We start from the raw sequence: 22004 nt of genomic DNA, 5'->3' as shown, positions 1-22004 counted from the left end.
CCTGGCCCAGATCCGGCTCCACTTTACAGTTCTTTAACAGCTCCAGACCAGATCTGAACTGGATCCACAAAAGACCAACCGTTTACAGCCCATATCTGGCACAGATCTGGGACAGATGTGGACCGCATTACAGCACCGTGGCAGGAACAAGTTTTACAGGGGTAAGTTCCGTGGATCAAAGGAAACTGATTTGTATCTGTAACACACAGATCAGTGTCCGTGGACTTATAAAACCTGATTGTCGTAAAGAAACAAACCACTTTGCCATAATCATTTAAAAAAAACCTCAGTGACGATCAGGATTACAGAGTACATGCTAAACCCCCCCCCCCCCCCCCCCCCCCCCCATGATCTGTGGAGTTTTCACAGCCCTGAGTTTATAACCACTAATGGATAGTTTCTGCCAAGTGCAGATAAACTTGCTTATCGTTATGCCCCATGTGCTGTGATGTGGACCACATCTGTCCCAGATCCGTGCCAGATATGGGCTGTAAACAGTTGGTCTTTTGTGGATCCAGATCAGATCTGGTCCGGATCTGTTCCACAACTGTAAAGTGGAGCGGGGCCGGATCTGGGCCAGGGTGCAAAAATTGTCTGGACCGAATCCGTTTTCAGGATTGGTACTGGATGTTGGACTACATCCAGCCCGGATCTATTTGCTGCCTGGGTATCTCCACCTTTCCAGGCTAATTTCAACCTGCTGTCTTGTCACTGCAGATCACAATGCCATCTGCAATCATCATATTCTATGGAGACTCCTGTCTGATTTTATCTGTCAGTCTATCATCACCAGTGCAAACAAGAAAGGACTCAGAGCTACTCTTTAATGTAATCCCAGTTCCACCTTGAAAGCATCTCTCTTTACAGCTTTACATCTGGGCGATTCTATGGTAACGGAATTACAATTGCAGCACATTTTTAATGGGGAGCTAAAATATGGCCAGATTTTCCCGTCGTCATAATTCCGTTACCATAGAATCACCCAATTCAAGCTATCACACTTCAGCAATCTGGTTTGAAACTCCACTGACATTTCTCCAAAACATTTACATGCCTTCACTGCCTTCGTCTTTCTACATAACTGTCCTTGCTTTATCCTTCCTAATCCCTTGCACTTCCAAAGGTATTCTCTCCATATCATCCAGCCTTCACTCTCTCTCTCTCTCTCTCTCTCTCTCTGTCTCTCTCTGTCTCACACACACACTCACACACACACACACACACACACACACACACACACACACGTTGTCTTCATATATCAGCTACTCAAAATATTCCCTCCACCTTCACAATACAATTTCCTCACTTGTTGGCACATTACCATCTGCATCCTTTATCACCCTAACCTGCTGTACATCCTTACAAGCTTGGTTCTTCTGTCTGGCAAATCATGCACAAGTTCTTTTCGCGTTCTTTAAAGTTCAACTTCATGTGCAAATCACTATATATTTAGAATATACCTTTAGAATGGCACACCATTTCTCCTCCCAGTAAGTAACCTTCCACTTTCTCGCTTGAACACGCAGTATGTCTACCTTTCTCATCTCCATCATATTAGCCCTCTCTCCATTTACCATACATGCTGCCATCATTCAAAGTCCCAACTCTCACTTTGACACTTCTAATTTTCTTCCTCTACCGCTGCCTTCTGACATGTTCTCCACCTCTTCTTCACCCTACAGTAGCCTGATTTCCAGTGGCACCATATTTTTTTTTTCACTCATGATTTTATTTATTTTTCAAATACAATACAAAACAAAATACAACACTCAGATGAACATGAACATAAACACATTTGCCCAGGCGGTGTCTTGTCAATCAGCTTCCTGGATACTTAAGCCATTTTTCCCATTTTTTTGTCCATTTGAGCTTCCTGTAGTCTCCGTCTGTATGTCAGCTTTTCCATTAAATATATGTCTTCCACTATCGATATCCATTGGTCCTTTGTTGGTATGTCTGTTGTTCCCCAGTTCCTTGTTATTGCCTTCTTTGCAGCTATCAGCATCGTTTTGATTAAGTATTTGTCTCTCTCATGTATAATTCCTTCAGAAAAATTACATAAATAAAAAACACAGGTTCCAGTGGTACCTTATATCCCAACACAGAGGTCAAAACATCCCAAACATCTTCCCAAAACTTACAAATTTTTGTACATTTCCAAAAAATATGTAAATGGTCTACATCAATATCTCCACACCCTCTCCAGCATTTTTGATGTTTTTTTAACTGTTTGCTTTTGATTCTTGGGGTGATGAAGAACCTAATGAGGTTTTTCCAGGCAAACTCCCTCCATGTCCGAGAGCTAGTTGTTGTGTGGTGGACCTTCCACATTTTTTGCCATTCTGTGTCCCCAATTTTTATCTGTAACTCTTTTTCCCAATTACATTTCACTTTGTTAGTTGTATTTTTGTCTATGTTTGTTAAGGCTTTATATAATGATGTTATTATTTTCAGATTAGTATCCCCATATGCTTTTGTCATAATTTCAACTAGCTCACTCTCTTCCATGGAGGAGGCCGCCTGTATTTCAGTTTTATGGAAATTTCTCATTTGAAGATAATGAAAAAAGTCTTGTTTCTCCAGTTCAAATCTCTGCATTAGTTGTTGAAAACTGTCCAGCTGCCCATTCTTCTCTAAAACACACCACGCTGTTATCCCTCTAAAGGTCCACTGTTTATAATTCTTGTCATATAAAGCAGGTTTAAAGTTTACATCATATGCTATCCATTTAAGTTTTGATGCACTTTTCTGATGTTTGTGTTGTTTGAGTATTTTAAACCATATAAAGAGTGTATGTTTGGTTATAGAATCTAGATATATTTTATTCTTCTCAAACATTCCTCTATCTCCAATGATCCTTTGGATGGGCTGTTTTAATATTTTTGTTTCAATATCTTTCCATTTTCCACAGTAGTCTGTTTTGCACCAATAATATAGATATTTTATTTGTGAAGCATAGTAATATTCTCTTAATTTTGGTAATGACATCCCCCCTTTTTCTTTGTGCAGCTGGAGAGTTTTATATTCAACCTTAGGTCTTTTACCCCCCACAGATGAATCTGGAGATAATCCCGTCCCATGTTATGAAATTGCAATGTAGTGACCTCTACTGATAATGCTTGGAATAGGCATAAAAATCTCAGCAAGATATTCATTTTTACAATCTCAATTCGTGAGCTAAAATCTAAAGGTAATGTATTCCATCTTTTTATGTCTTTCTGTATTTCCTCTTGCACTTTAGTATAGTTTTTATTGTTAAGTTCCCTAAAGTTCTGTGTTACTTCTACCCCTAAGTATTTGATAGCTTTAAGTTTCCAATTGAGTTTATATTTATTTTTTATGTGTTCAGATGGAGTGTAGTTGAATTTAAGTATTTGAGTTTTTAATATGTTAATCTTGTATCCAGATAAATAACCATATCTTTCCATCATCTCTATCAACTTGGGAAGTGATGTATCTGGGTGCTCGAGGAAGGCTATAACATCATCTGCAAAAAGTCCAATTTTATGTTCCTCTCCATTTATCGTCGCTCCTTTAATGTCTTGATTTTGTCGTATTGCTTGTGCCAATGGTTCTATAAAAATTGCGAAGAGGCTAGGTGAGAGGCAACACCCTTGTCGAGTAGACCTATGAAGAGTAAACTGTTCAGTAAGATCACCATTTATTTTTATTCTGGCTGAGGGGTCTTTGTATATTGTTTTAATAATATTTATTGATTTGTTATTTCAGCATCTATGCTCGTAATAACTAAATTTTTATTCTCCCTTTGTGTCCGTTCAGTTATGTGAAGAGTTCTCCTAATGTTATCATGCGTTTCTCTCCCGTGTATAAATCCTGTTTGATCTTCGTCTATTATTTCTGTTAGGAATACATTAAGCCTTTTAGAGATGATGGATATAAAAATTTTATAATCTATGTTGAGTACTGAGATAGGTCTGTAGTTTGTGCAGTACTCCTTATCTTTACCTGGTTTAGGAATAACCGAGATGATTGCTTCTGACCATGAAGCCGGCATTTTGTTTTTCTTTAGAGTCCAATTCAGAGCGCTGTGGAGAATAAGCATAAGTTCCTCTGTAAAGATCTTGTACCATTCCGCTGGAAAGCCATCGCTTCCGGCACCATATTAGACAACATCACCAATGGTGGTCTTTGTTAACCAGGTCTTGACCAATGTGGTATGGAAATTTGACTTGTGACCTGCATGTTTGATTTGGTGACTTTTATGCTGGATGCCCTTGCTGATACAACACTACTCATTTTTCTGGGCTTGGGACCAGCACTCAGAATGTCCTAGCTGTACATCCATGTGGCTGAGATTTCAGAAACTTGATGGAGACACTGCCTGCTTCTACCCTCCTCATTTAGCCAGTTTTGCGACACACACTCAAAATGTACTGGCTGCACACCCCAGGTGGTTGTGTTTCTGGAGTTTCTGGAGCAAAAAAAAAACAAACAAACAATATTTTATCAAGTATAAGTCACACCTGTAAAAAAAAATGGCTTTTGAAGAGGAAACTAAAGAAGTCACTGTGAAGTATAGCTTACACTATTCTTCTGTATTATAAGCTCTTTAATTTGGACTTTTTGTGCATTGTTGTCACATACTTTTATAATTGGCATTTACTGTATGTTTTTATTATTGGACTTTATTTTATTTAGTGCTTTGATCACTGGGAAAGCCTTATAAAATCTTTATTTTCTGTATAAAGGTCCCAGTTATATATGGGAATGTAAGGGCCACTGAGGTTATAAGTTGCACTGAAGAATGTGTTGCAAGACCTTCCAAACGTGGAATAAAAAACTGTGACTTATTGTCCAGAAAATATGATATTTATGCATTCTCACGGATCGATCATGTCATGTGCATTTCAGAAATACTTCAATAATTCTGGCAGTGCTGAGTGAGCAAACAAAATCCATAGTATGCTTAATAAATGTATTTCCATGTTTGCTATTATTCACATTAGCACCTGACAAAAACATTTGTCACACAGGGTGCAATTTTCTATCTCAGTTCACTGTATGTGTGCTTGGCAATTTGGCATAGCATAGATGCCGTGGGAAATAATTATACCGTCTGTGCACAGAGGATAAAATTGGCCTCATTACATATTTATTTCTCTCTCGCTCAAGCTCTGCTTCAAGTCCTTCCACCATAATTGGGACAACCTGTGCAGTGCTGGGCAGCTCCTGCTTCTCCTTTGCTGCACAGATAGAGGCTTACACCATAATGTGTGCACTATGCTCTACATTTCTTCTGCAATACACGCCTGCATTGTTATATTCATGGCATTGATGTGGCACTGCTGTATATTGATAAGGCACTATCGCATTGTAGAATCATGTCATGATTACCAATTTCACAATGCGTTCTGACTAGAAGGGATCAAAGTGTGCCCCTTTGTCAGAGCACTTGAACATCAGTACAGTATCTCACAAGGTGCTCTGCCTGTCAGTATAAGGCAATGTGCACATAAATGGGATTTCTGGTAAAATCTGAAGTATTGTTCTTCCAGTTTTCACAGCATCAGTTTGGTTAAGAAGACTAACAGAACAAATAATACTTCACTAGGTAAAAATATCAGCCATCATTCAATGTGACTGCTCAGTTTTGTTAATTTAGAATTCTAAAAGCGCATTCTATCTTAGTGGTGTTCGTATTAAATGTCTCCCAAGAGCAAGAAAATATGGGGAACATAACACGACATAATGCAAAAAGCATCTAAGCCTTAAGCTTCAGTAAAATCTCCCGACAGGCTTCATAAATTAAACTGGCGAACACTCAGACAAAGGCTAACCTCCCCTGCCTACTAGAAGGCCAAATGAAGCATTAATTACTGTTAATTAGATTTACAGATTCCACAGGTTCATGACAATGTTTTTTTTTTCTGGCACTGAGAAGAAGTGCAGATTTTTCACTCACTGACCAAAAAGAACTCGCACGACTTAACATGTGGGGCAAAATGCCAACTCAACTGTGTGACAGTGAAATGTGACAACTTTCTCAAACCGAAGCAGAGAAAAAACGAGCACTCACAGGGACCAGGAGTGGAGGTGCACGGCTCAAAAACTCAAAAGTCAATATAAAACTATAGCCAGCAACACTCAAGTGTCCTTCTTAATAAAAGTTTTAATGACTCACGGCAAGACGACAGGATCAGGAGCACAGACGCGTTTCGACTAGGTCTTCATCAGTGTGACACACTGATGAAAAGAAGAGGTATGTTTGGAGGAGTAAAGGTGAGACTTTAGGTACCTTGACACTTCCACAAATTTGATCCCCGCACTGCCACGCAATCTGGCGTGCCAGCGAGTAAACTCGTTATAAACTGTGCCTGAACTGTACACTTCTGCTTGCCAGTACACAAAGAAAATTTTGAAATGTTCAAAACATCTGGCATGTATTAACTTAATTTTATAAACTAGTTGTGAACAGTTGTGTGTCAATGCGTCTCTTTGTGCATAAGGCCCCTGAATGATTATGACGAGATGTTGCATCTGTAATAAACATAATTTTACAGATACATTATCTAACTCATAAGAAAATATATATGTTTCACCAAACCATTGCAATATCTATATTATACATAATTACCTTTGAGACAAGATTCCAAATCCGTTCTCCATCGCACAACCGCCAGCTAAAGATAATTTCTCTGTGATTTGGAGAGCGATGAGAGAATGGTTTCATCAGCCAAGTTCTGACAGCAAATGTGCCATCAGCTATGAAATAATTATTTTGTATAGCATGGGGTCAAGTGGAACAAAGCGCGGCATCCAGCGGGACAAAGGCGGGTCAAAGTGGGACACATTGGCACGACGAATTGTGAGGCAGTGCATGGATCAAGTTTATGCAAGTGTCAAGGTGCCTTTTCAAACTTAAGAACACTGCAGTAACTATCAAGAATGGTGGTGGTAGTATCATGCTCTGGGTCTGTTTTACTGTCAGTAGCAGTGGTGCATTGTACAAAGTGGATGGAATAATGAAGGACAACCTCCAAATTCTTCAACGTCATCTCAAATCAACACCAGGTGGTGGAAACCTGGCCACAGTTGGGTGTTCCAATAGAACAATGACCCCAAACACACAATGTTTTAAAAACATTTGTGGACTACTTTTAAATACACAGTCCATGTCAGGAATCCAACAGATTTAAATGAACTCTTAACAATTCAACCAAGATGAGCTGTCAAATATATAGCCAAAATTATGACAGAAACTTGTTGATGGTTACCAGAAACGTCTGGTTGAGGTTGAGCTTGCTTAGTGTAGGGACACAACAAATATTAGTGGGGGGGGGGTACATATATATTCAAGCCTGTATGTATAATTTTGACCCTGTGTGGATTACAGAAGATCCAAAATAAATTCAATCTTGTGCACCCAGTTGTTTTTTTTTAAGTTTTTTTAATGATGCTGTACAATCATTCCACCCTGGCAAAACAGCAGTTCAAAGATATAATTAAAAGCCCAAAATTACCATGACATTCATGCCCGTGACGAGTGTATGCATTTTTTTCACATGTGAAAGAAGCATACCATAGATAGATAGATAGATGTGGGTTCTCACCAGGATTTTTCACAGCATAGGGGGACTTAGTGGGGCATAGCCACATGATGAGCGTTGCAGGCATGAGTATTGTAGTAGGATCGAGGGGCATCCTCCTGAGAAAATTTTGAAATTTATAACCCTTTGAAACACTATTTCCTGCATTTTGAGGGCCATTTTGTGTTACTAACTGGGACATAACATAGGGTGTGACATGTCCTTTAAAAAAGAAAAAAAAAACAGAAACCCCCCTGTGCTTGTTAAATCACAGCATATGGGCCCAAATCACAGCATAGGGACCCCCTAGGCTCAACTGTGCTGGTAAGAACCCTGCAGATAGATAGATAGATAGATAGATAGATAGATAGATAGATAGATAGATAGATAGATAGATAGATAGATAGATAGATAGATAGATAGATAGATAGATAGATAGATAGATAGATAGATAGATAGATAGATAGATAGATAGATAGATAGATAGATAGATAGATAGATAGATAGATAGATAGATAGATAGATAGATAGATAGATAGATAGATAGATAGATAGATAGATAGATATGTGTGCTACTCTGGTTTAAAACACAGAATTTTAACATTATCCCCTGTGAGAGACTGGCATCCTGTCCAGGGTGTACCCCTCCTCACACCCTATGACTGCTGGGATAGATTCCAGCCCCTCTTGACACTTAACTGGAGTAAGCAGTTGAATATGAGTGAGTGAGTGAGTGAGTGAGTGTGATTTTAGCATTAAAGCCATACTTAGTTGAATGTGTTGAATAATTTAAAGAAATGTACTTCCATTGTTTTCTTGTGTTGTCCCTCAGTCTTTTAACATCCCACCTATGTGCAATAATGAAGGAAAAAGAAAGCATACAGAGGCCATTTTGAGAAGCAATGGAGATTATGGTTTGAATGATGCGGCAACTACTGTATATTTAACAAGCATACTGTGCTTTGCTCACTATATTTAACATCCAGAATTGCCTGTGGCTGAAAAGCCACGTTATTGTTCTAGCTCAAAAATATTGTTTTTTGTCTCTTGCCCTTGTGTCTGTCCCTTTTCGCCACCTATCTCAATCCATTTCTTCTTTCATTCTCTCTCTCTTAGGGATATCCGCGAGTATGCCAATGGTTCAGTGTGTGTGGAATGTGACAGCCAGTGTGAACGATCTGAGGACGACTCCTTGACTTGTCACGGGCCGGTAAGCTTGTCCTAGAGACATATATATATATATATATGTTACTGTCTTTTTTAACAGCATGACAGATGCTACAAAATTCTAGAAATTGGTGGAATTATTTTTAAAGGCTTGTAAAGGATTAATTGCTATCATTTTTGGTTAATTGGCTGTTTTGGCTGCATGCACGAGACCCTGAAAACTTTCTAAAACAAATATTCCAAATATTCTGTGTTTGCTACCTTCAGCCAGCGTGGAACTTCATAAACACAAACTGAATTTCAGACACCTTATACAAAAATATAAACGCAACACTTTTGGTTTTGCTCCCATTTTGTATGAGATGAACTCAAAGATCTAAAACTTTTTCCACATACACAATATCACCATTTCCCTCAAATATTGTTCACAAACCAGTCTAAATCTGTGATAGTGAGCACTTCTCCTTTGCTGAGATAATCCATCCCACCTCACAGGTGTGCCATACCAAGATGCTGATTAGACACCATGATTAGTGCACAGGTGTGCCTTAGACTGCCCACAATAAAAGGCCACTCTGAAAGGTGCAGTTTTGTTTTATTGGGGGGGGATACCAGTCAGTATCTGGTGTGACCACCATTTGCCTCATGCAGTGCAACACATCTCCTTCGCATAGAGTTGAAGAGAACACCTCTCCAACGTGCCAAATGCCAACGAAGGTGAGCATTTGCCCACTCAAGTCGGTTACAACAACGAACTGGAGTCAGGTCGAGACCCCGATGAGGACGACGAGCATGCAGATGAGCTTCCCTGAGACGGTTTCTGACAGTTTGTGCAGAAATTCTTTGGTTATGCAAACCGATTGTTTCAGCAGCTGTCTGAGTGGCTGGTTTCAGACGATCTTGGAGGTGAACATGCTGGATGTGGAGGTCCTGGGCTGGTGTGGTTACACGTGGTCTGCGGTTATGAGGCTGGTTGGATGTACTGCCAAATTCTCTGAAACGCCTTTGGAGACGGCTTATGGTAGAGACATGAACATTCAATACACGAGCAACAGCTCTGGTTATCATTCCTGCTGTCAGCATGCCAATTGCACGCTCCCTCAAATCTTGCGACATCTGTGGCATTGTGCTGTGTGATAAAACTGCACCTTTCAGAGTGGCCTTTTATTGTGGGCAGTCTAAGGCACACCTGTGCACTAATCATGGTGTCTAATCAGCATCTTGGTATGGCACACCTGTGAGGTGGGATGGATTATCTCAGCAAAGGAGAAGTGCTCACTATCACAGATTTAGACTGGTTTTTGAACAATATTTGAGGGAAATGGTGATATTGTGTATGTGGAAAAAGTTTTAGATCTTTGAGTTCATCTCAAACAAAATGGGAGCAAAACCAAAAGTGTTGCGTTTATATTTTTGTTGAGTATATTACTCTGGAACAAACAGCACAAACAGTGTTGTAAAGGACAATAAGCAGGATGTTAAAGAGCAAACTTCACTTTCCCCCAGAATGACAAGAACAGGAAGTGATCGCGGCTCACAGCGATTCCCATTGAAAATAATGGAGAAAGAACCTGAGATTCTTACATGATTACAAAAAACAAACACAATAGCAATGTCTAAAATCCAGATAATATATTCACGAGACTTTTAGGCACAGTATACAAAGAGATATACCTTGCGATATTATTGTTGTTGTCCGTGTGCAGCGGTTAAATTGCAGCCTTATCAGAACATCTCTATGCATTTCTCAATGGTGTTGACATCTCGCAAAGTGGGGACCTTTCTGAGAGGTCCCCAATTTGCGGGATTTCAAACTGCAGTAGGGTAAATACTGTTTAAAAGGGCATTCCAGTAACCCACTGAACATCTGACATCATGATTAAAAAGTAGGGATGGGTATCGGGAACCGGTTCCTTTCGGGTATCATTAAGAAATGATTCTATCCACCGACATCAATAACCTTTTTGCTTAACGATTCCCTTATCGGTCCTTCAGAGTGGCTGCTGTTTATGGGGGTGTTTGTCAGGAAAATGATCATTTCTCTACATTGATTACAGACTCTGCAGCGAGTCTGTAATCAACTTTTCTGCATCGCGGCTTTGCTTTGAACCTTTAACCAATCGAAGCAGTGATTCGCAGATTGAAGCAGTGCTTCGATCTGCAAATCGTTGGTTCATTGTTTTATTTTGCTTTATCTTAATTTTTCCCCGCTAAAACCCTAAAGAACATATGTCTGTGAGTAATATTTACCTTTTTATGTTAATCCAACCTGTCATGGTCTTCTGAAACAGTTGATGTATTTTATAACTCAAAAACTGGACCGATGCTAGCAAGTTAGCATGTCTATGGCATTTTTTCAATGTTAAAGTTAGCATTAAGCTGCTCGCATCTCAGCACGTTTGTTAATGGCTCAGCTTTCGTTGTCATAAACGAGTCAAATTGTAATTTTTTTTAAAGTATTTTTATTCATATATTAATAATAATACCAACAACAATAATACTAATAATAACTCATAATAACTAATAATGATACAATACAATTTTAGAGAAAGAGTCAAAAAGTACCCGATGAAACAAAACACAACAGAAAAAATATAAAACCAACTAACAATGAAAATAAATAAATAAATATAGAAATAAATACAGTGTTTCCTGTGAACACCTTGTGACTCTTACACCTCAGCTTCATCCCTGTTTTATTTAAGTTTAATGACAATTTGTTTCGGTCAAACCATATTTTCCATTTGTTAATTTCTTCAGTGATTTCCTCCAGAACTATCTGTCAAGCCAGAAAACTGCTGCATCCTAGTAAGAGCAGAATACTACTGGAATGAATCTGAATAAGGAAAGTTGTTTTTTTTTTTCTCTCTCTCTCTCTCACTAAATGGATGCTGCACTCACTGCAGTTTATTGACTGGAATAGTCCCAGATTGCATTTCAGAGCTTCTAGAATTCAAACATTTTCATGTGGGTGGTGTTTGGGGGTAATTTTGGGTTTCAGCTTTGTTGTTGTTGTTGTTATTGTTTTTCACCACTTTCATCCCTGAATATGTCAATCATGAGTCACTTTTGTGTGGATCAAAGTCACTAACTGGGACTCCTGTCTTGTTGCAAGAAATAAACGAGAATCGTCCTCTGTTCTGTTCACACATCTCCAAACGCTGCGCGGCTCTCTGACGAGTAAAGTTAGAATGAGAGAGTCCAGTCAGAATTAATAAATTCAAAGTGAAATGCTGTTTAAATCAAATGACACCTCTTTCCAAACGTTATAATTCAAACAAACTGCAATCAATCAAAACGTTTTTTCCTCCCAAAATGAGACGTCCTGCATTGACGTGCAGCAGCCGGCTGAGCTCAGCTCAGAGGTATGGAGTGACATTCATGCCCAAATGTCTGAAAGGAAATTCTTTTGACAAAAAGTACACATTTTATTTATTTATTTATTTATTTTTATGTCCAGAGACCAAGATAAAAATGTTGTTGACATAGAAAACCTGTAAAGCCTACTTTTACTACACAGAAAATTCACAAGAGGTATCGATAAGGGAATCGATAAGGAATCTGATCGATAAGCGGAATCGATAATGGCATCGATATTGATAAAATCTTATCCCATCCGTATTAAAAAGTGAAGTTTTGTTTGTTTTGTTTTTTTTAAATAACTTTTTGTGGATGTTAACACACACAAATATATATATATAGACCAGTTTTTTTAAAGATCCAGTTGCAGTAAAAAGACTTTTAAGTTGACAAAACTGAAAGATTTGCTTTGAAAAGGTCTGAAAAAGTGCTACTCTTTAACAAAAACAAAAAAACAAAGTGTTTAACCAGAAAGAGTAAATGTTGCTTTCTTCACAGAGTGATTTTATAGCTGAAAAGCTTGTCAATACACTCACTGTCAGAGCATATGTTGTAGAAGAGGCTGCAGTTTGATTGTTTGCACCATTGGATACCCACAAGTAAAGTGAAGGAACACACACCCGTTGGTTGACTTTGTGCAAAATGAAGCAACCTTGAACTGTCAACACTATTTGTGGTTAATCCAAGACTTTGATTAATTACTCTGTTTGGAATCAGAATTTCGTATTTTCTATTGATTGCATCTTGTGATTGAACTCAAAGATAAAATCTCAGCAATACTTTCTGAGCTCACTGTTGCATTTAATGTGTGTATCTGACTTTTTGTCATTAAGGTTGTTCAGGCGGAACATTTTTTAACTAATTGTCTATATAGTGACTTTTTGAATATGAAGTATTTGCTTTGAGATGCATATGGGCTTATAGGAATAGTACGCATCATCTGTACATGAAAACACACCACACTAGTCACACACAGTTGTGTGACAAGCATCCACCACCAGTGTTTTTTTTTTTGTTTTGTTTTGTTTTTTTTTACCATGGCATTCAATTAGCTTTGTGTTGGGTTGATCAGTTTGGTAGTTGGTGGTTCTGATACATGAAAATAGAAACAACGAGCTGTGTTGCTGACCTTCCCACCCATATTGGCAATTCTGCTTCCAAATTTTAAAGCTGAATGGTTTATATTTTATGGATAACTTTTTCTTGTTTTGTTTTGGGTGTTTGGTAGGTCTGGAGCTATGAAAAACAAACCTGACAAACACAAAACTCCTACAGCTTTTGGAGGATAATAAATTACAACAATCAATACCTTGTTCACCTTGTTCCCACTTCCACCACACCATGGGTTTTGGATGGCAACCACTCAGGCAGACAACCAGTTCATTCTCATCTCTCTAAAGTAACCATCTGTGTGCAGTCAGGTGAACCGTGGGTGTTCCTAGACCTTCTCCAGCCACTAGGGTCCTCAAAATGAAGGCACTTGCATTCTGAATCACACCCAAAGAAACATGGGCAAAATGAACTGGCAGTCCCTGACACTGCAGGTGATATTCCTCACCTGATTAACTGTCCATGTGACCCAAAAGTATTCCAGCAATACCCAAGAGTCCTTCAAAGATACATGGTCCCAAAAATATTTCATTATCGCCTTTGGCCACTGCTTAACATCCAAGTCTTACAACCAAATAGTAAGGATAGTATCTCACTGGGCTGTGACTGTTGGAGAGTAGTTGTGCGACACTAAATTGCCACAAAACATGTGAATTAGTGACAATTTTTCAGTTAGAATCTCACTGAATTGGTACTCATCAGATGTTAGCGCACGTCGCCCAAATGTGGCCTGAATGTCGCAAATACTGGTAGGGAAAATAGGCGAAAAATCCTGAGTACAGCGCGAGTGCCACTCTAATTTTGCACAGCACTCTCATGAATGTCAAACGGCACTCACGCGATTGTAATGATGACACATCTATGCACAATGTGCTCAGGATGGCTATAGACTGCTATCATATTGCGATTATGTGAAAAGACTCCCCCGACTGTAGGCACGGAAGAAAAACCACTATAAATAATAATAAGAATAAATAACAATGAATAAATGTTTTTTTTTATTTTAATCATTTTAAAAACCAGGTAGAAAAATGTGGACAGTGTTGACTTGCAGAATGATGTCCAGGATCTGCGTCTTGTCAATATTATTGTCCCCACTGGATCTACTGTCCTCTCCTCCCGGGAATGACGTGTATAAAATCCTCCACTGGCCAGGGTCCAGGGTCTGCACTAAGTGCTCCTCGATATGTGCATGGCCTCTGGGTTCTTCTGGAAGCACTCCTCAATGCAGAACACAATAAATCACTAAACATACTACCATTGGATGGAACGGCTTCTGTGATACCAGAATGGACACATCCATCCTGCTCATGCGCATGCACGGAGGATCTGAGCCTTACATTTATTTCTCATGTGGTCCTCGATAATAAAAAAATACAAGAATGAAGACTGTGTGCAGGCATAGTTGTCATCCCCTGCACAGGTGACATCCAGCACTCTGCCCACGTGTGCATGGCTCACTCAGCCAATTCCGGAAGTGCTGTTCCTCTTCGATCATATAAAAAGAAAAGTGTATTGTCACCCCCTCGCAAGTTACCTTACAAGTTGCCTCACATGTTGCGCACTTTCTGAGCCACGGAGACTACATTCAGAAGGGTCCGTGACACTCACGTGACTATTTGGCAAGGAAATTTCTTCAACTGTTCAAAAATTAAGTGGCATGCGAGCTGCATCCTGCCAATTGGGAGGGCCTCTGGGAAAGTTGTGCAACATTTTGCAAAAATCCCTCGCAGATGCTGGTCACACCTGTTGCAGCCTAGTGAGATCCTCTGTTCAACGACCTCATGAAGTCAGCATGTGGGACTTTGTAAAACCTGCTCATGCTCAAATTCACGAGTTGCTCCCAAGTCCATCCATTTAAAGCTGGGTGGATGAGAATGTTGCAGATTAACTGACCCAAAAATGTTAGTCAAAACACATACCTGGACTCAAAACCCCAATCTGTGGGTTGGTAGTCCTACAGTCCTTTGCCACAGGGCCACCTGCTGTACCGGGACAATAAAGAATTAAATTAATGGATCACTGATCCTCATTTGTGTTTGTAGTCAGAGCCACATGAGGTCCCTGAACTTGAGCTTTCTTTTCAAATGTTGCTGTGTTATTAGGAGGGGTGGGATGATTTGTGACAGATGCAACCCATAGGGGTTTGTGCTGTCTTTTGCAAGCCATAATATCTTGTCATATAGTTTGTTTATGGCTCAGTATTATTGTGGAATACAATTTATTTTGTAAAATCACTTGTGTGTGTGTGTGTGTGTGTGTGTGTGTGTGTGTGTGTGTGTGTGTGTGTGTGTGTGTGTGTGTGTGTGTGTGTGTGTGTGTGTGTGTGTGTGTGTGTGTGTGTGTGTGTGTGTGTGCACGCATGGGAAGCAATGGAACAATTAAGCACATCTACGGTGTTGGGCTTTAGTAAATACGATTGTTGTCGGCTGAGATTAGTTGGTTTGATTATGTGGCCTGTCCACTTGATATCTTTTTTCTTGTGTGTACGTGTGTGTGTGTGTGCATATGTGAGAGACAGCTCGGGAGAGAGAGAGAGAGAGAACACATTTGTAATGTAGAGATCTGTAATTTTCCATCTTTAAAAGGAAATGACATTTAAAGGTTTCGAGAAACACGTGCACACAAACACACACAAAAAAATCCTCCCGATATTCTCTATTTGTATAAACATTTCATATTTTATATACATCACAGGTTCAGCATTAATGTTACTGAATATATATATATATATATATATATATATATTTTTTTTTTTTTTTTTTTTTTCAGTAACTGTGGAGGTTTTCTGGTAAGTTAACAGATGTGCACCAGTGCATTGGAGCACATGGGTCCTCAGTGGCCACCGAAGTCTTGAGGTGCTGAAGCAGTGAGGTGAACTATAGCAGGCTTTACATATGTAAAGTGTGTCTGAATATTGTTCCTCTTAAACACCACGAATACACGGTGCTCAACTTTAAAGCAGATATACGAGGGCTGTCCGTAAAGTATAGGTCCTTTTTATTTTTTTCAAAAACTATATGGATTTCATTCATATGTTTTTACGTCAGATATGCTTGAACCCTCGTGCGCATGCGTGAGTTTTTCCATGCCTGTCGGTGACGTCATTCGCCTGTGAACACTCCTTGTGGGAGGAGTCGTCCAGCCACTCGTCGGAATTCCTTTGTCTGAGAAGTTGCTGAGAGACTGGCGCTTTGTTTGATCAAAATTTTTTCTAAACCTGTGAGACACATCGAAGTGGACACGGTTCGAAAAATTAAGCTGGTTTTCAGTGAAAATTTTAACAGCTGATGAGAGATTTTGAGGTGATTCTGTCGCTTTAAGGACTTTTCACTGTGCGAGACGTCGTGCAGCGCTCTCAGGCAGCGTCATCAGCCTGTTTCAAGCTGAAAACCTCCACATTTCAGGCTCTATTGATCCAGGACGTCGTGAGAGAACAGAGAAGTTTCAGAAGAAGTCGGTTTCAGCATTATATCCGGATATTCCACTGTTAAAGGAGATTTTTTTAATGAAAGACGTGCGGACGGGTCCGCGCGTCGGGACGCAGCCGACGCGGCGCGGCAGCACAGGAAAAACACCTCCGTGTTGATAGCCATTTGTAAAATCCAGGCGGCTTTTGATGGCTTTCAGTGGAGTGAGTATATGAGAAATTGTTTATCAGCTGGAGATGTTCCAACTTGTTCTCAAGGCTTCCAACAGAGGTGTTTTTCCTGTGGCGGAGCGTCGCGGTGGCTGCGAGCCGACGCTGCAATCCGCCCGCACATCTTTCATTAAAAAAATCTCCTTTAACAGTGGAATATCCGGATAAAATGCTGAAACCGACTTCTTCTGAAACTTCTCTGTTCTCTCACGACGTCCTGGATCAATAAAGCCTGAAATGTGGAGGTTTTAAGCTTGAAACAGGCTGATGACGCCGCCTGAGAGCGCTGCGCGACGTCTCGCACCGTGAAAAGTCCTTAAAGCGACAGAATCACCTCAAAATCTCTCATCAGCTGTTAAAATTTTCACTGAAGACCAGCTTAATTTTTCGAACCATGTCCACTTCGATGTGTCTCACAGGTTTAGAAAAAATTTTGATCAAACAAAGCGCCAGTCTCTCAGCAACTTCTCAGACAAAGGAATTCCGACGAGGGGCTGGACGACTCCTCCCACAAGGAGTGCTCACAGGCGAATGACGTCACCGACAGGCGTGGAAAAACTCACGCATGCGCACGAGAGTTCAAGCATGTCTGACGTAAAAACATATGAATGAAATCCATATAGTTTTTGAAAAAAATAAAAAGGACCTATACTTTACGGACAGCCCTCGTATATCTACAGCTCAACTGTCAATCACCAGTGCACCATCACTGCACCAAGCCACACATCATCTTTAGCCCAAATGTCCATGGGCGCACAAACGAGTGTAAGTGGATTGACAGATTACAGAACGAGGTTGTTGCCCAAAAACCCCACACAACTGCAACTACCAATTACACTCATGATGTGCAATATGTAGCACCAAGTAACGCCCTTAAAGTTTATATACACACCTTCAGCTGGATTAGTACGAAACCAGCATATGTATAAGTAGTTCTGCTGTCCTGTATCTAAATGCCTACATTGCACCCATTATTTTAATATCTGTCATCATTCTAATGATTATTATAATAACTGGCACACTTGCTGTTTCAAATGCTATTAAATCTAGCTATCAAATGCTATTGTAATAAATCACTCATGTAACAAGAGCAAGAGTCTTCCATGCCCTAATATCTATCTGTGGTGAAAATTTGGTGAGAATCCATGAAGTCATTTTGAAGAAATTCTTCAAAGCATATATAAAGTGAAATCTTGATCCAGAATCCGGATTCAGGTCCAGATCACCTCCAAAATTTAATGGAGTCATCTGTGGTCTAATATCTCTCTGTGTTGAAAATTTTTCAAAATCTGTGCAGTAATTTTGACATAATCCTGCTAACAGTCATCCTTCAAAGCCTATATAAACTGAAACTTCATCCAGAATCCAGATCCGGATCACCTCCAAAATTTAATGGGTTCTTCTGTCGTCTAATATGTATCTGTAGTGACAATTTTGTTGAAATCCATCCACTAGCTTTGACGTAATCCTGCTAACAGACAGACAGACAAATAAATAAACGCCAATGAGTTTATTATGTACTTGACAGATGTAATATCTATTACGTCCGCCAAGTACATAATAACTACTCGTGTTATGTACTTGGCGGACGTTATTACGTATATTTATGCCCAATATTGTAACAAAGGATAGATGGAAACAAAATGGATGGATGGAAGGATTTCCTGAATCCACTGTCAAGTTAAGGTTCACCGCGCGGGCTAGAGTCTGTCCCACAGGCAAGAGGCGGGATATACCAAGGAGGGGCCACAACTCTATCCCAGGGCGACACTTTCACTCACACGTACCATCAATTTTGAGTCATCAATTTGCCTCCCTTGCATTTCCTTATTTTTAACACAAGGCAGACTTTTTGATGCTAGACATAGAGTTGTTTTCAGATCAAATGTTTTTTGTATAGGCTCTCAGTTGTCCAGGTGGTTTCCATAGTAAAGAAGCTTGAATCTTCGACTGGACTGGGTTGCTTGACTCGAGGACATTTCGCTTCAAATCGCAGAACCTTCCTTCGCTAAAATTCTTGCTCTGGTGGTCTGACTTCTGTCTTGACTCTTGTAGAGAAGAAATTTCAGATCAAATATAATTTGAATGTTTTTGTGATCTTCTGTGTCTTTTTAAAATAACTTTTTCCTTCAGCAGGTTTTGTTTGTGTTGTGTGATGCCTTTATTTATTTACTTTCGTATCTGCAAAGGATCCTGTGGCTCTTTGTCGGCGAGAGGTGCCCCGTGAATAAACTTTACTTACGAAGTGGCAAAACAGTGTCACAGAGGTGTTATGGGGTTAATATAAAATAAATCAAAAGAGACTGTTTGAAAATTCCATCTTTTCAAATATACTGCGACAGCAGTATACTGAGTGCTAACTGCCTCACTGGATGACCAGGGAAATCAAAGAAGAGATTAAATGTCAACCAAAACTTTCAGCAGCCCTTCAATATGTCCTAAAACTGGCACATTTTCATTTCCAAGTGTGCATGTGTGCGTCCATGTGTGCAAGTAATGAAATTGTCCTAGGATAACCCATGGGAGCTCAAGCAGAAGTTATATATTCTTCTCAGACACTTAAACGGATTACAGGAATTGAGTTATGACCACAAAGTCCTTAGTAATTATATTACACCTTACACATGGTGATTTGATAGGCCTAACACACTTGGTAGACAAGACGAAGAAGAAGAAGAAGTACAGTATGTACAGTATGTCATAAGTACAGTATCGGCCCTGAGGCCCATCGGTGCCGGTACTCATGTTCATATTCTGTAGCGTGAAGCAGGTAAGAGTCTACTATTTCCCCTGGACAGGACATCAGTCCAGTGCAGGAGACTTATCCAACCTCGGTCATTACCCATTTACAGCTGGTTGGACTGAGACTGTCTGTGATCAAGGGCACAGAGAGGTAGTGTGACCAGGAACTGAACCAAGTCTACATACCATAAGCCCTATTCCTTATCCCACTGACCTATCTGCTATAGAGAAACTGGGAAAATGATAAGCCATCCACTGGAAGCAGTGCTGGTGCTATTATGTGTTATTAATATGTGATACAAACTATGTTATTATTTTAAAATTTATTTTATCTTATCTGAACAAACAACAGCATTACTGCACTTCATATTGTTTGAACGATAATCCAAGAATAGTTGTTTCCCTTCAAAAAGAACACATCACATCTAGGCTCAAGTTTCTCATATATCTTCTCACAAACTGATGTGAAATTTCACGTTTTCTGCACTGCATTTATATAGTGCTTTTTGATGTGAATCAAGTGCTTTGCAATGATGCCTCACATTCACCCATTGACTCACCGGTGTCAGGGTGCTGTCATGCAAGGTGTTCACTAGATTAGATTAGATTGGATAGAAATTTATTGATCCCTTGGGGGGGATCCCTCAGGGAAACTGAGGTTCCAGCAGCATTGTATAGCAGCACACAGGGTAAGAAGCACACAGAGTATCAAAAGTGAAAGTTAAAAAGAAAAACAGTTTGTAAATATAAATATAAATACACAAATATAAATACCAGACATACTGATCAATACTGGTTTATGGGCAACTTCTGTTCCTCTTCTTCCCTTCCTCTGTCTTCCTGTTACTCCTCCTCGCCCTGAGTGAGGGACCTTGCACAAGGGCCCTTGGTGATGGTCTGGTATGGCTGGGTGTTGATTTGAGGATCCTCTAGTCTGAAGCCCACTGCTTAACCACAAGACCATCATGTCCTTCTTTTTAATAAAATTGTCCTCCATGCAACTCCACCTTGAAGCTGTACAACTGGTGTTGTAAGAAAACAGAATTGCACTTTACCACAGTATGAAGCTGAGTTGTCAAAACTTGAGTGACCACACAGGAAGGAGACTAGTGAGGAAAGCCACCAAGACACCCATGACTGTTCTGAAAGAATTTTATTGTAGGCTTCTGTGAATGTGAATGGAGAAACTGGGAATGGTGCAGCATTTGCATCCCCTGTTGCATACCCATTCGTAGCTTCATGATAGAGTGGAACAGAAAAGAATCATAAAACAGGAAAACAAATCATTTCTTGGCTTGGGTTTCCCATGTGCCTTCTGGCAAACCACAGCGAACGTTTTGCATGTCATCATTGAGCCCATCATTTCCTCTTCCATCACCATCTGGTATGCTGCTGCCACTGCTAAGGACAGGAGCAGACTGGAGAATATCATGCACGCAGCAGAGAAGGTGATCGACTGCAGTCTGCCATCCCTACAGGACCTGTACTCCTCTAGGGCCCTGAGGCAAGCAAAGAAGATTGTGGTCGATTCCTCTCACCCAGGACACAAACTTTTTGTCACCCTCCCCTCTGGCAGATGGCTGAGGTCCATCAGGACCAAAACCTCAAGACACAAAAACAGCTTCTTTCCATCCATCACTAGACTTATAAATAATGCCAGAGACCCCTATTTACCCTGCCCCCCCTTCCACAAAGTTCAGTTGGGTCACCCTCACTGAAAGGTACTGAACATCTGCACACCAATCATATGCTTTTGCACAGCCCCATTCCACTACATCATATTTATTTAACTATGAACATACTTTAGCCTATTTTACTCATTTACTTCTTACAGAAATATGTTTTCCTTTTCTTTTTATTGTAGTTTACACGCCAGTGACACCAGATCAAATACCTTGTATGTGTGAACTTACTTGGCAACAAATTTGATTCTGATTCTGATGTTCTTTTTCAGAAAATTCTCCTCTGTACCATTTAATTTTGAAGCTGTAAAATTGGTGATGCACTATACACAGTTTCTCCATCCACAACTACAGAAGCCAAAACTCCTTCAGAGTGTCACAAATGAGTGTCCCTTGTCCTTCAGCTGCAGGTGGACTGTTAGTTCATGAGATCCCTTCTCTGACACTTGGGTTAACACTGGGTTTGAAAATGGCCTGGAGCAGCTTTTGCACATCTCTTAGGGCCCCTATTGGTTTTCAAAGACATGGAGCATTGGCTCATAAATCACATGCCCGCAAGAGATAGATTATGAGGGTTTTGTCACATTTTATCATAGTAAAATATCTTGTAAACCCTCCTTCCGTACCTGATCACGCCTGAAGGAGTCATTTATCTGAACTCCTGTTAAAAAGTCTTGGGCTGTAAGACTTTTACAGCACCAAAGCAAGTAACGGTCAATGCTTGTGGGATATTAAATAGGGCTTTCTGGAACAAAA

General features: G+C 39.9%; 1 protein-coding gene across 1 annotated transcript in view; it reads left to right on the top strand.

Annotated features, from left to right (window-relative positions):
* Positions 1 to 22004, top strand: part of LOC117525342 (receptor tyrosine-protein kinase erbB-4-like) — a 1053282-nt gene that overhangs the window by 777893 nt on the left and 253385 nt on the right. The window contains exon 14 of the mRNA XM_034187180.1: positions 8664 to 8757. Coding sequence (XP_034043071.1) covers positions 8664 to 8757 — 94 coding nt within the window. The remainder of the gene's footprint in view (positions 1 to 8663; positions 8758 to 22004) is intronic.

Source organism: Thalassophryne amazonica, chromosome 14, assembly GCF_902500255.1.
Source record: "Thalassophryne amazonica chromosome 14, fThaAma1.1, whole genome shotgun sequence".
NCBI lineage: Eukaryota > Metazoa > Chordata > Actinopteri > Batrachoidiformes > Batrachoididae > Thalassophryne > Thalassophryne amazonica.
Note: the sequence above shows the minus strand (reverse complement) of the source record. Positions and strands in the feature narration are given on the sequence as shown.